The sequence below is a fragment of the Nanorana parkeri genome, unplaced genomic scaffold, assembly GCF_000935625.1.
Source record: "Nanorana parkeri isolate BGI_ZX_2015 unplaced genomic scaffold, ASM93562v1 scaffold106, whole genome shotgun sequence".
In the NCBI taxonomy this organism is placed as follows: domain Eukaryota; kingdom Metazoa; phylum Chordata; class Amphibia; order Anura; family Dicroglossidae; genus Nanorana; species Nanorana parkeri.
In genome coordinates, this window is record NW_017306374.1 from 2,343,320 (window position 1) to 2,359,064 (window position 15,745).

Genomic DNA, 15,745 nt, shown 5'->3' on the forward strand with positions numbered 1-15,745 from the left:
AGTTCTAGTGCAGATCTAGATAAGCCTAAAGTGGACCATAAAATATAAAACCCAGTTCTACTATCTTTAGAGTTTCCAAAACCATGAAATACGCGGACAAACCTACACAATCCAATGTGTATGAAATCAGACAAGCCCTTTTACTACATAATTGATGGTAGATCTAAAGGGGATTGTACAATCTGAGTATGGTCAGCATTATGCTTACCATTCCCTATCAACATTTCTTTTAGATGTGATCTGACAAAGCAATACATTTCACCGGCACCTGAGTAATAAGAAATCCTATCTGGCCGCATTTAATTTGACTAGATTGTGTTGGTAGATCCTCACATTGCTAGCTGTAGGTACATTTTGTGTATCCAACAAATCAAATCTGAAAGCCTAACTCTGGCCAAATTGTCTTTTTTTGGATAGAATAGGAGAGAGTTAAACCTTATTATGGGTTTTTATTTATGCACATGACTTCATTGGAAAAATTATCTCTCACTCTCTGTGGATTCTTCCTTTTTTGGATGCCCCTTCCAAATCTGCCTAACTCAATTCAATATAGACAGAGAGGGCAATATAAACCTGACAGAGGCTGTAACTTAAAAAAAAAAGTTTTTGGATAAAGCTGGACTTGAGAAACAAAGAAAATCTGAGGCCAGTTCAAACTATTTGAACTAAGGGGTTTATTTATAAACAATCTGCAGAGCTATTCACCCTGCAGATATGTTTGAACATTTGTTCTTTGCTCAAAATAGCATTCTTGATCAGGTCAAATGTAAAGTAAGGTAATACTGCATTATGACCCATAGATTGAGCAAAGGTGCATAGGAAATTCATATTTTCTATGCTCCTCAGTTCCATCTAGTGGCCAAATGCGGTATTATATTCATGTCTGCCACTATTCGCACAACAAATGTTCACAGAAATTTGCAGGGCAAAAGGCTCTGCAAATTGTTTATAAATAGACCTCATATACTAAATATAATTAACAACCTGTGAGGGGATAATCCCATCATGTGGTACAATGAGCGCTGGTCCATGGAGGGACCAGCGCTCATTCAGTTACTGCTGTTGCTGGCTCCTTTGGGGTCTGAGGCAGACCTTTAACAGCAGATTAGGTGGTCACAGTCCTGTGATCACAGCAATAGCTGATCGCTGTGATCACAGAGCCACTACAGCCACAGACCCAGCAGCAGCTCACTGTGTTGTGCAGCTGCGAGCCGGCTGTGAGTTACAAACTGATACAAAGGGGTCTATTCACTAAGCTGCCATAGGCAGCCGAGTCAATGACCGACCTGAAGTGAAGTGAGCCGAACACAGTTCGGCTATTCACTTCAGGCTGGTACGGCTGATTTCAGCCGTATATCGGCTGAAATCAGCCGTACATCGGCTTGCTTCAGGTCGGCCGAACATGCTCAGCATCCAACATCTGGATCGGCTGAGCCGAACCTCCCGCAGGCTACTCACTGCTGTTCTGCCTATTCTTATAGATGCAGTGAGCGCTGAGCGGCATTCGGCTAGGCTGTTCAGAACAGAACAGAAAAATAGTTTAAAAAAAGTAAATAGAAAACAATTGTGCGGAGCTAGCAGTGACAGCTAGCTCCGCCCAATAGTTTTCTATTGTCCGGCGGCTCTGCTGCCGTTAAGAAAAAAAAACTCTCCCGGGCGCTCTGGGAGCCTCCCGCTCCCGGCCGCCCAGGAGAGAAACACTGCTTTTTCTTTTTTTTTCTTTATTCTGACACGGAGCCCTGTCAGAATAGAAAAAAAAATAACTTTTGCCCATTGGAATGCACTGCTAGATTCCTATTGGCTATTTCAATTTGCAATAGCCAATAGTAAACTAGCATTGTACCCGCCCTCTGCTGATGGACCTGATGGAGAACTGCAGCAGAGGGCAGGTACAATGCTAATCTACTATTGGCTATTGCAAATTGAAATTTAGCAAAGCATTCCAATGGGCAAAAGATATATATATATATTTTTTTTCTATTCTGACACGGCTCCGTGTCAGAATAAAAAAAAAAATGAGGAGAAGATTGTATTCTACTCAGAGATACTAAGTATGAAAGCCCCTGTAAATAAAAAAATAACCCCTTAGTTTCCCTTAGTTTAAAAAAACATACATTTTAAACATAAAGTTTTTTTTAAATGTTTAAAATTTACAAAAAAGGGAAGAAGTTTAAAAAAAAGTTTAAAAAAAATACATTTAATAAAAAAATTATAAGAAAATATAGTGCAGAGGAGGCTATTAAAGATAGGAGACAAACATAACACATTCTTAAAACTGTTTCAAACTAAAAGGGTATTTGACCTATAACTCCCAAAATAAACTAAAATCCCAGACATATGATATACCCTATACCCTATAAATCAGGACAAATAAAATAATGTATTATTAATTACTTTCTGTTAGCTACACTAATTATGTTCACATTCCTATTGCCTAAGCTGTGAATTTATTTATTTTTGAATCTTTTATTTAAAACAAAAAAAATGTATACATGCATAAGACACGTAAAATTAAAGCCCATTTAGTCCTTTTAAAAAATGTAGATAATATGTGTAGGTGCAATAAATGAGGAAGATGAAAATTATGGTTAAACAAACACATAACAAAAATGGCAAAATTGCTCTGGTTCCCGGGAATGAAAACATTTTCTGAAGCTGTGTCACTAAGTAGTTAAAAGGTAAAAAAGCTAAGCCAATGGCTGTCAGCATTGATGTGCAATGCAGCAAAATGTCAACACACTGCATTTTTTCAGCAAAGCAATGCACAAAAATGCATGTGAATGTGTCTCAACACACTGCTGCACAAAGCGTTAAGTAGACATTTAAAAAAAAGGAAGAATGCAGCAAACTCAGCACTGCGCTTTAACAACGCACCAGCGCACATGTTTTCTGCTCAATAACATGCCTGGTGTGAATGAGCCTGATTGTAAAGACACCAGTGCAGCATTAGACATGATACCCTTTATCTTTAACTAAAATATTACAAAGTGCAGGCTTTCGAAACACCAGGTTCCTTCTTTGAGTATGCTGACAGATTAAAGCCGAGGTGACAGAGCACAAACTATAAACAGATTCTAAACAAAGGCATTGTATACAGATAAAAGGTACATCAGATAATAGCATATGAGATGTAAATACATTAAATTACAAATTGATAAGAATCAGAACGGATGTTTTTGTAGCATTGTGGTAGATGAAGTCAAAAAGTCTTGCTTTAGCAAAATATGACTGAGCAGTACATTTGCAATCTCAAATCTACATTTTTATTTGCCTTCTGGAGTTTTTCTTTCTTACTCAGTTAGAACATTTCCTTTCAGTATGAGCACTTTCATGTGTCCTTTGATATAGCTCCATCTGCAGAAGTGCTGTCCCAATGGCATGTCACCATGATTTTCATTTCTTTTAAACTGATAGAGGTTTAGTTTTGTTTTTTGTAGTTCAAGCTTTGTTTCCCTGATGGATAGGGGCATTTTGTGCACAATTATATAAACAACATTTGATGATGCACCAGGCAACCCCTGGGATCATACATGTGCTATTTCGGTATTTGTATATGGTCCATGTACATGAGGTGTAGGGCCATCTATTGCATCTCTTGTTCATGCAAAGGAACTTTCCTGTTAATGTGAATGAGGATAAAGAGCTATCTCATGAGGGTGGTTGTCCCTAGGAGAGCAAGAGCAATCCTGGTAATATGTCCTTTGGTTGACTGTATTATTTATTTTACTACAAGTGCAGGTTATTTAGTCTTTGTCTTTGGTGTGTGGGAGGAAACCTATGCAGGCACAGGAAGAACATGCAACTCTATGCAGGGAGTGTCCTGGTTGGGACTCAAATTGAGGACCCTGCTAGTCTATCAAAGTTTGTGACCGCATTAGAATGTGTGACCAGTGACGTGGTCACACATTTTTATTAATCCCGCCCAGTTTAACAGCGGTGGAATGTGTGACCGGTCACGTGGTCACACATTTTTACGTAATCCTGCCCAGTTTTTCGGTGGTGGAATATGTGACCGGCAAAAGGTGAAGAATTCCGACGCTTTCTCAGCTGTTCCAGGGCAGATCGGCATCGCAGATCGTATGTGCAGGAGAACCAATCTGCCCTGCAACAGCTGATTGATCCTCAAATGTCACTTCTATTTGACTTTGTGAGTGCGATCTCACATTCCACAAAGTCAGATAGAAGTGACATTTGAGGACCGATCAGCTGTTCCGGGGGCAGATCGGTTCTCCTGCACATACAATCTGCGATGCCGATCTGCCCTGCAACAGCAGAGAAAGCGATGGAATTCTTCACCTTTTTCCGGTCACATATTCCACCGCCGAAAAACTGGGCGGGATTACGTTAAAATGTGTGACCATGTGTCCGGTCACATATTCCAATCTAGTCAAAAACTTTGATAGAACACCTGCTGCTGCAAGGCAGGAGTGCTAAGCCGCTGTACTGGCCACACTTGCAAACACAAATAAATTGCTATCAGCCTTGCTGGTAGCAATTTAATGGTATACATTAAATCAATGGTTTTGTACAAGATATACTAAAATATATTTTTGGTTTTAAGGAAAGGGAAACACTTTTCCAGGGTAATGTACTGTGTTGGGGGGCATCCTGCATTTTGAAACAGAATCAGTGAGTTTAACCTGAACCTAAGCTGTTCACCAACAGAGGTTTGGTGGGTGGGCAAACTGGCCAAATAATTTGCTAGTCTGCCAAACCTCCATATAGCAACCAATGATACTGTGCGGGCACTGGTTGACTGGTGGCAGAGTAAGAGCCTTGCTAGGAGGCAAGCAGCCAGGCTGGACTGGTATCAACTTATGACGCTGTTGCATCACCAGCATCATTGATTGAACAAAACCTGGGACAGTTCACTCATCACTAATTCTGCATGGCATGCCAACGCACTTGTTTTGCAGTGCACCACAGCACTCGGTACTAAACTACCATGCATTATGGTGTACATCCTTCACAAAAAGTTGTGTTTGTCTGGTTTTTAACTCATTCCAATGTGTTGCTTAATGGAACGCACAATAATGCATGACATAACACTCATGCAGCACAGCAGATCACAATATGGGAATGGACCCTATGGGTGTTAAGTTGTGGATTATAAATAACTTGTCTTTTGATTTTCTGTTCTTATTTCAGGGGCATTTCTCAGGGTATTTGACCTTTGTGAATCAGATAATTAAACTGTATGTTACCCCAACATTTAATATTTGATATATGTGTGTGTACTCCTGCCAGTCCTCCTTGGGCACTGGGCACTTGCAATTCTCCCTCTAGTATGTAGGCAATCTGGTATAGCAAGAGTGCAGAATCCATTCAAAATACTATAGCAGCAAGCCAGTTAATATATATTAGAAGAATTTATCTGATTGGCTCTATACTCTATGAATAGAAAGATTTTAGTTTGATCACCTGAAAGTATCAACTGGATTACTGCAAGTGTTCTTGAAAAAATGGATATTAAATACAAAACACTGCTGCAATAACATTCCTCCTGTAAAGTCCTCCTGTTGCAGCGTCCATTGTCTGTGCATGCTTGTATGTTGGCAGACCCATCCCCCCACCTCCTCTTAAGCCAATTACACCAATACATGAATGACAATGGCAGTGGTTGGAGACTTCAGAAAGGAATATCAGCAGATCATCACACTGATGGCTTTGCAAAAAACAGTATAACTTTACCTACCAATTTCCTTAGTTATCTCTGCTAAAATAACATTTTGTAGGTGGGTCTATTGTTAAGCAAATACAAAGTTCTCTATCTTTAAAGCTGAAGCCTATCTCTGGTCAAAAACACCCTCAACCCCCCCCCTCCCCCCACACACTTACCCATTCAAACTTTCCTCTATAGCAGGGGTCTACTCACCTAGGTCCACCATAGGTGGAATTATGAATCTATGAATTATCATTAAAGCAAATGTGCCTGTGCTGGCTGGTCTCTGGAGGTCCGCTCACTGTAGACTCCTTTTCTGGATCCTAAGAGGATCTGGCCACTGGACTGCCAATGGGAAGTGTCCATGTCATGCAGACAGTGATGTGAACACCTTAAGAAGGACCCTGCCTCCTTTACACAAAAGAAGCAAGGAGACTCAGGAAAGGGAATGTCATGTGACCACGGCTTAAGGTGAAAAGGGGGCATTTAGGTAGAGTTTTTGCTTATTTTTTTTAATCACAGCAATTAGAGGAGATGGGGGCAGCCTTGAGAGTATCTTTAAATCTGGTATCAATAGCTTATTTAACCTGTTCCTTTTGTATAAATGTACTTTTGGGAGTTTGGTATTTGTATTTAGCTGTAGTTGTTTTCATTTGTTTATAATGAATGCTGTTAAAGGTGTTTTGGATGTAGATCATGACTGATGACTGGAAATTGATATGTGGACTTGAAATGTCAAGAGTAGGATTAATGATTAGGTGGACCTGAGAAAAGTTATCATGAAATATGAAAAATCTTTCATCTGATGTTGGAGTATGTCAAATAAATGTTAAATTATGATTGGTTTCTGTAAAACAGAACAGAATCTTATATAAGATTTTAAAAATGTGTGCACGATTTGCCAATAGCAGCCAATCAGGTTCCAGGTAAAATAAACAAAAACAAAAAGAAAAACAAGAATTTTGATTGGTCACTGTAGACAATAACTCCCTGTTTGGTCTATTTTTTTTATTTCTCCAGGTTAAAGGAAGTCCATTTGTAAATGTGGGGTGAATCCATGAACAGTTCCTGGATTTACTGTGATCTTCTACCTGCTTGATGGCAACATGCTCATTATTTATACCCCTAGACTAGGAAACTGGCAAATGTCCAGCCTTTAGAAATGTATGTATTCAGTAGATCTGCATTATATGTTTGGCAATCCTCTGATCTAGCAAATATATAGCATTCCAATGGACATACAAGCAGGGGTCCGCAAACTTTCTAAACAAAGGGTCCTTTAATTGTCCTTCAGACTTTAGGAGAGCAAGACATTGGCCAAAGGGAGTAGAAAATGCCCCAGTGTTGCTGAGAATAAACAATGCCTCATGCTTGGTGATTATTGGGAGTAAAACAGCCCAGGGTCGGTGTCCAGTGGGGGTGCCTGGGTCAGTGGGAGGCGGGATAATGCTTTATCACTGGAGTCAGTGGAGAGAATAGTGTCCCATCAATTGTGTCATAGGGAGGAATAGTGCCCATCGTTAGTGTCAGTGGAAGGCATTACTCCCTATTGTTTTTGCTAGTAAAAGGAATAATGCCCCATCATTGTTGTCAGAAGAAGGAATATTGCCCCATCATTGGTGTCAGTGGAAGAAATAGTGCCCCATCATTGGTGTCAGTGGAAGGAATAGTGCCCCATCATTGGTGTCAGTGGAAGGAATAGTGCTCCATCATTGGTGTCAGTAGAAGGAATAGTGCCCCATTAATGGTGTGAGTGCAAGGGATAGTGCCCTATCATTGGTGTCAGTGGAAGGAATAGTACCCCATCATTGGTGTCAGTAGAAGGAATAGCACCCCATTGTTGGTAAGAGACAACCGACATGGATTCAGGAAAGGCTGTTCATGTCAAACCAACCTATTTGCTGAGTGGCAACCTAGATGGAGGAAAACCAATGGTTGTGGTTTACCTTGATTTTGCAAAAGCATTTTATACGGTACCTCATAAATGTTTAATTCACAAGCTTCCATCTTTGGGCATTGATTAAATGGTGGGTACTTGGATAGAGAACTGGCTAAGTGAACATGTCCAGAGAGTATCAATTAATGGTTCATTTTCCGATTGGTCCTTGGTTGGCAGTGGCGTGCCCCAGGGTTCCGTCTTGGGGCATTTGCTATTCAATCTGTTTATTAATGATAGTGGGACTGGCATTATTAGCAATAATTCAGTTCTTGCTGATACCAAAATTTGTAGGACAATAAACTCGACAGCAGACATAGCAATATTACAGGAAGGAGGGGGGGGCGGAGGGGGGGGAGGGGAGACATTAGCAGATGAGGTTTAATATTGAGAAGTGTAAGGCTATGCATTTTGAAATAAAAAATACACATGCAAGCTACTCATTATTGGGCATCCCACCGAGGGAATCAGAGGTGGAAAAAGATTTGGGAGTCCTAGTGGACAGCTGCCTTAGTGGCATGCACTACCAGGCTACAGCAAATAAGACAAGCAAGTTACTATCATTCATACAAGAGGGAGTATTCTTTAAAACCCATAATTCTCCACCTGTACAAAACACTGGTTCGGCCACACCTTGAGTATGCGGTTCTGTTTTGGTCACCGATCCACAGAAAGGATGTCTTTTAACTGGAGAGAGTCCAGGGAAGTGTGACAAAGCTAATAAAAGGGTTAAAGGACCTTTACAACACACACATGGACCATGGAGAACAAAAGAAGGAAGGACAGTGTGAGCACCAATTCAGCACTAATTCAGCACCAATTCAGAGATGATTTGAGTATCTACAGCTGATTGATACACAAATTAGCTACATTTTTGTTAATAGTTAAGATACTTGAGTGCATTTTTAAGGTTTAACTCCTCAATTTAGTGCTACTTTAACTCTAACAGCTGTGCTGTCTAACCCCGTTGTATAAATCCCGAAAGGGGCCGGACAGAATTAGAAATCATTTGGCAAATTAGACAGTTCACATGTGTATTTTTGTATTTAGCAGTTTGCCTGGGATTCATATTTCAGGCCCACTTTCCTCCATTGTGTATAAAAATTGGAGACAGTTGGGACCTCATCTTATCCTGATGTTAAGAGCACTAATAATTCTCCAATCAAACCTTCCTCCTTTTTAATGCCCCATCAATGCTACAAATTCAACACATTCTATTGCATTTCCACAGCAGAATGTTTAGGTCATTTCAAATAAACGTCCTTTAAGTTAATTATAGTGAGTGGTCATTAGGAGAGCTCATGTGCGTAAATGAACACTTTGCTTTTTTAAAACACAACACGGGTACAGTAGGTCTAATTATTCACCCCTATAACGTCCCTTTAACCGTGCTCTTCCAGCTGCAGAGACAGGTCCTCCGAGAAAAGCTGCTGTTCTATTAATACTAATTTGGAATTTTAACATGACTCCACTGAAAGACCTCAGGTGATGAGTGGTCAGTAGTTACTTGAAACACATTATCTCATTTCACGGCACTAATGTGCCCAACGCGATAATGGGCCTGCTGAATAGTGAAGAGTTATAGCTTTTGCTATCCCCACAAGGAGTATTTGCAAACTTTATCATTTAATAGGTCAGCTGCCCCTACAGTAACTTACTTCTCCTTGTACTTGGGAAGAGTTTTCAAACTTAGCACTTTCGACTGATAGAGTGTCTCGGTTGCTGGGTTTGATTACAGGGCAAGCTCTGGATCGGAAAGGCCCCGTTTCCCACTTTAATCAATCAAGAACTTTATTGCAAAAGCTGACAAAACTGCAAACTTGTGCTTATTCAGCTTTGCAAGAGAAGGACAAGCTGTCAGTCTCAACCAAGGCTAGAACCACGCTTTTCTATTTTCATTTTAACGTGCTCGTGTCGAGGGGTGTAGATTTGGTCTAGCAGATGGATGCAGAGATATTGAATACGTGCGAACCATCTTTTATTTATTATTTATAGACCATTGCATTGAAGGAAACCTTTCTTGATTAAATAAATTGGCAGCTATCTGTGACCTTCTATGAATGCTTGACCTTCTATGAATGCTGTTATATTGGCTGCTTTCCTGATCCCTGAGCGTTCAGAGTCTTTCAGTACTTTACAGGCTTTCAGTACTTTCAGAGTCACTAACCGAGAGCAAGTATGCACCATGTAAGGTCAAATCTCCTGATAGCTCAATGACTGGAGTGAGAAGATCAGCATGACAGCTAGGCAACTAACATTTTCAAAAGGAAGTCAGCAACAACAGCCTATGTTTTTTTTCCCCACGGCAGGTTATCCATCAATATAAACATTTATATTGTGCCAGCCTCCATGATAATACAATCAAGGGAGGAGATAACTCCAGCACTGGGCTTGTCTCATGCAAAAAAATCCAGTCTGGTCTATTGTCTTTGCCACGGGGGAACAATCAGCTGGCAATATCAGCCAACAGAGGTTTGAAGCAAAAACTTTTTTTTTCAGTTTTGGATAGAGTAGAGAGGGACTAGACCATCTGTCAGGTTGTTATTGCTGTCTGTGTGCCCATTAGGGAGATTCACCCTTTCTATTTCTCCTGGTGACCAATTATCACTGAAAGTGAAAGAACATCCCAAATGTTGGCTTCCCACCAAAAGAGCAATAGATGGAAAATCTTCCAATGGGGACACCTGCTGAGTTCTGATGACACCTGCTGAGTTCTGATGACCCTGCTGAGTTCTGATGACCCTGCTGACCACCAGGAGATTTCACTCACTTGGAGAAATATCCTCTCACTTCCTGTTGCGGCTATCAGACAGGAAGTGAAAGGAAATCTCTGCAAGGGGATGCAGATAGCAAAAATAATAATAATGCTGACAGAGGTTATAACCCTCCTTCATGCTTTTATCCAAATCTAAAAATAAACTTTCTACTTAAAATATGATCTCTGGTGAGACATTTAAAAATATATTATTGCAGTACAAATTCATTAAACTTTTCAATTTGATTTCAATTCAATCTACAGTAAGTAGCTGAATATGCCTTCTCATCGGGTTCCTATCATCTCCTCTATAGGATCCAGTTACAGGCAGGGATAATCAGCACTAGGAGCCATTCAGACTCTGCCTAAGTGCATGTGCTCTGACAGGGAAGGTGTTAACAGGTGAAAACAGAGTGAGCAGAGAGATGATGTTGTCAAAAAGCTGCTATTCCCTCAATATCCAATCAGCAGGTAGGAGGTGTGTTCTTGAACCAAGTTTTCAAAATGACCAGATCTGTTAGCAGGTAAAACATTTTACATATGCATTTTAGTTGTATATTTGGACACTTGCCTGGAGACTATAGTTGTCATGCAATGTTAAACTATTTGGACATATACAAGTAATCCAAGTCTACTATTTGAAGAGCCCCATACCAAAAGAATTAGCCTCTGTCACCACAAGTTTATAATGTTGACCTCTGAGAGATACAAAGGGCAGATTTATGTCACAGCAGGATCACATCCAGACTCCCATACCTTCCAACAATGGGCAACAAAATATGAAATGGCAGGCCCCTCTTTAGCAACCCCAGTTCCCATAATTGCCAATCATATGTTGTGGTAGAGATGAATTCTTCTCCCACTGCAACATGGACATGGAGAGAGCAAAGTGAAGCAGAAGGGACCTCTGCGGACTGGGCCCCTTGACAGGTGCTTGAAATATCTCTGAGAAGTTGTGAATCTTCAAATAATAATTGTGTGACTATTCATTTCAATTATCCAGTCATGTGAAGAGCAAATTCCTGGTTGAAAACCCATCCTTATGTAGATGAAATAACTAAAGTGAACGTGAATTTGCTTTTCCTTAAGTAAATCTATATTGTTGGAATGGAAGAAATAAAGGTACATCCGACAAGGCAGCTATGGTCGTAAATGCACCATCACACATGTAACCTGAAAGGTGTAAAAGAAACAACTAGCATTTATAAAACTAGAAGTTGGAATCATTGTGTTTCCCTCCTCAACTTTACTTCACCAGCCTTGTTACACAGAGTAAAATGTACCACCATTCCAGGACAGCTCTATTTTTAAAGTGTTGTGCTTGCGGCTTAACAGAACCCAATTAGTCACTCTACCTACTTTATCAAATCTATTTGTAAGAGGGCTTTTAATAAAAGTTTTGATTTCACGTAAAAGCATCTGCTTTAGGCACGTAGATCAGCGTTTCTATGTATATAATAACAATTTAGAAATTTGACAAATAGGATGTTAAATTATAACGAAGACAAGATAATACCACACCATGGAAACACATTTACTGAAAAATAAAGCCCCATGAGGATCAAACATAAGATACACTAAAACTGCAAAATACATTAGTCAAAGTTGGATTCATAATCACGTACGATTCCTGTAAAAAGGGTTCCCGCTGTGAACAACATGAATATATAGACATTAATAAAGCATTAATAGGCTGGGATCTGTTGAGCAAAGAGGCATTTCTAATAGGAATGTATAAACATTTCTCAAAGGACTATATAGAACAGCAGTAAGGTAGATTTATCATACCTCCTAACCTATGGGAAAGAGAGACACCTTTTAGCTAAGAATATGATAGCATTGAAAATATCCCTACACAAACCCACCCAATCACATGGACCATAAAGAATTCAAGCACAAGAATGACCACTTAAAACTGCTGGGGCTTTTTTCTTAACAACGCTTATACTGTTGCTTCATATTACCATTTATTAATAACCTTTACGTGAAAGATGGCTTAGAAGTAGGGATGTGCTCAAGTTTGGACTGCAACTGATATGAACCTGAGATCCTCCAAACCCAGACGGTGCTTCTATCTAGCTTCATCAGCTGTGGGCAGGATGATGTAAGCAAAGGGGCAGGATGCGGTGACATCATTGACCTTATATGGCTACACCCTACATTTGGTCAATTTCATTTATCCAATATTGCTATGTGACCTTTTAAGATAAATTACATCTGCACAAACATCCCGCTTCTTTGTAAACATGCAGCTGATTGGTTGGGTGGCCCATGCACTTCCTTGAGGGGAGGGACTCAGATTGGACTGAATTTTGGTTCAAACCTGAGCTTATCCCGAATTAAGGGATAAGTCAATTATCCTTTAATTAGTGCAATATAAACAACTATGACAGGTACATAGTAAAATTTTTTATACAGATCTCTACACCAGAGCTAAAAGAGTGGCATTACAGGAGAACTTAGGGAGTTGGTTTTCCAAGAAGGACAGCCCCTACAAAGGAAGAAGCTATGATTTAGCATCCAGTATATTCAATCAAAGGGAGCAAAAGGTGTAAGATGTGTCCTACCATTTTGGCCGACTTGTAGATTTCACAACTGGAGACATACCATCCCTGTAAAGGCTTTTTGTTTTGCTGAAGTTGACAATGTTAAAAATCACCCTCTGTAAAGCAAAAAGAAACCAGAAAACAAGTCATTGAAGTGGACATTTCAGTAACTTCGTGAATACATTCATAGCATGCCACAATTTACAGCAACAATAATATCTCAAAACATTGTACATTTTATTAATAAAAAGCAGTGTTTGAGTTCCAGGCAAGTGACTTTGCCTAGGCTGAGATACCATCAATCTTCTGCAGGCAGGTGGAAGCATTTCCTGTGTCTCTTCTCCCCCAGTGATCAAACTACAACATAGTAACTTTGTAGCAAATCACAAGGTAAGAGGATGCAACAGTCTTTGCCAGACTGCCAAGCCAGGAACCGCACAGGCATCAGAATTTACACAATTGTGTAATTTCTGAGCCGGCATCTTAATCCAGAAAGTAAATGCTGAATCTGGATGATGCCTGAACAAAGATGGCTCCATTTTAAGGGGGCACAAGCATATGAAGTAATTGAAAGGGGTTGCACTGTTATACCTGACAGGCAATAAATACATCTAAGAGTTACACTTTTTCCAAAAATCATTTAGATTAAAGACCGCATTGAATCTCAATCTAATTGAATCTCAAACTTCACAAAGGTAAATCAAAGGACAAGTTCTACAAACCCTAGATGACCTTTTCAGGGCTCATATACTCAAATTCTGCATGCACTTGGAGTTCTTGTTTTGACTCATATAGAGTGGATCTTATGGGCTGGAACATTATCTTTGCTCCACATGGCAGGATAGTCAGCCTAGAGGTAACCTTTGGGACATTAAAATAATCCAGATGATATACAGCCTTTTTTTGGGGGGAAAGCAATGGAGCTCAATGCAATTTCATCCTCATGAAGTAATCATGCACACTACGTATCACTGCGTAAGATAAAAAATATGTGTGCCCCGCCGTGTTTAGTGGGTTTTTGTTTAGCAGGTCAGGGCACACTTTAAAGAGCTTATTTAAATTGAACCATTACTCAATTGTTCACTTAGGGGCATATTTATAAAGTGCCAGTAAATCTGGCTTTTGTCACTCTCTGAAGGAGAATCATTCGGGTCCATGTGTTTTAAATGACATTGAGTTTCCACCAAAGAATGTTTGGTAAAAGTCATATTTACTATTTTATAAATAGACCTGTTACATGACTTTGTTAATAGACTTGCTGACACATGACCACAAGCCTAGGCATTTTGTCACATGATCTTTATTTAAGCACAGGTTTACCTCCGGTGGGTAAAAGTCCACTTTAAGTTCTACTTTAAGAAAACTGTATACATTGATTACAAACATAGTGAAAATACGTTTTGAGTTTGCATACACTTTAAGGATCTTTTCCTCAGAGCCTGTTTGCATTCCACGAATCACAATAAGGAGATAAAGTATGCAAGCAATTATCTGGTAATCGTGGGCGAGTTCAGCCCTCTCAGTAACAAGTAAGCAGGAGTTTACAAGTTTTACGTGCAAATGCATTTCTCTTCAGCATGATTCAGGGAGGATACACCTTTTAATGGACTTAGCTATAATGGGACAACATCTGCAGAACAGGTGCACAGCATGCTGCGGGAAAGCATTTAGACTGTATGCATCATCAGATTTGCCCACTACTGACTTTCACTGCTGTGTTTTCGCATCAGGCTAAATTTAGTCCTGTAATTGCTTTTTGGATCAGCTATAAAGCGCTCAAGGAAGAAACAAGAATCCTGAACATTCCTTTTATCACTAAGTCCAAAAGTCAGGACAGGAAATTCAAACTTCGCTGCCCTTTCCTTTAAGTGTGTGTGGGAGGGCAGGCAAAGTTAATCACATCACACAAACTCTACCAATTTGTTCTGCGTGCTTAGCATCTCAAGCAGCTCGCAAGGTAAGGATCTGCAAGAGCATTGCCAACAATATCGTCTAAAGAAATAATGTGCCATTGTAATGGCTTTTTATTTAAAAGAAACGACTTATAGTAAAGAGCTGACATTGATCTGGAGAGCGTGAGAAGAATTTAAAATAGATCACTGCCTTTGGATTACGTAAAGGACCATCAAGCTCAAAGTATATGTATTTTTTGTTTTATTTATTTATTACAGGAATTTATATAGCGCCAACAATTTAAGCAGCACTGTACATAGAGCTGTTACGTCTACTGTAAACGGTCGCACTGGAGCGCAACTGCGGAAGGGAGTGATGGCGTGTAAGGGATTTTGGCTTCTCAGGCGTGAGTCTCAGGCTTCACTCCCAGTCTTAAGGGGGAGTTTGAGACTCTTGCATCATAGCCAAATAATTTTAAACAGGAATTTCGTCAATGGGCTATTTCCTCATAGCACCAGCAAAGGTATAGTATAGGGTTAAATGGTGTATAATCTTGTTGGTGAAGCAGTATGTTTACACAGATCTCCTCAACGTCAAATAGAATCTCCCCACAACAGTCTCATAGATATCAGTAGCACAATAGTGTATAGTTCAGCAGCTGACAGTATGTAACAGGCTCCCAGTGGAGCGAATACTTGCTGTTTGAGAGGCGGCAGAGCAGCGAGGTGCAGGGGTTGGGTCCTGCTGGCAGAGTCTTAGGGTTGAGTCAGGAGACACAGTGTGGTTCGGCAGGGTTCAGTAGCCAGCAGGCGTTCAGATCCGATTATTGAACGCCATGCTGCCACAGCTGGGGCTTTAAATAGCCCCAGGATGTGGGAGGAGACGGCGGCCGGAACGAGTGACTTCCATGTTCCACCGTGGAACGCAAGCCGCTCGCGTCAGAACCAGGAAGT

General features: G+C 40.2%; 1 protein-coding gene across 1 annotated transcript in view; it reads right to left on the reverse strand.

Moving 5' to 3' along the window:
* The window catches only part of LOC108784279 (cytosolic carboxypeptidase 6-like), a 727,452-nt gene extending 714,440 nt beyond the window's left edge, over positions 1–13,012 (reverse strand). Inside the window, exon 1 of the mRNA XM_018553039.1 lies at positions 12,921–13,012. Within this exon, the coding sequence (XP_018408541.1) occupies positions 12,921–12,958 (38 nt within the window). The 5' untranslated portion in view covers positions 12,959–13,012. The remainder of the gene's footprint in view (positions 1–12,920) is intronic.
* Between the last annotated feature and the right edge of the window lie 2,733 nt (positions 13,013–15,745).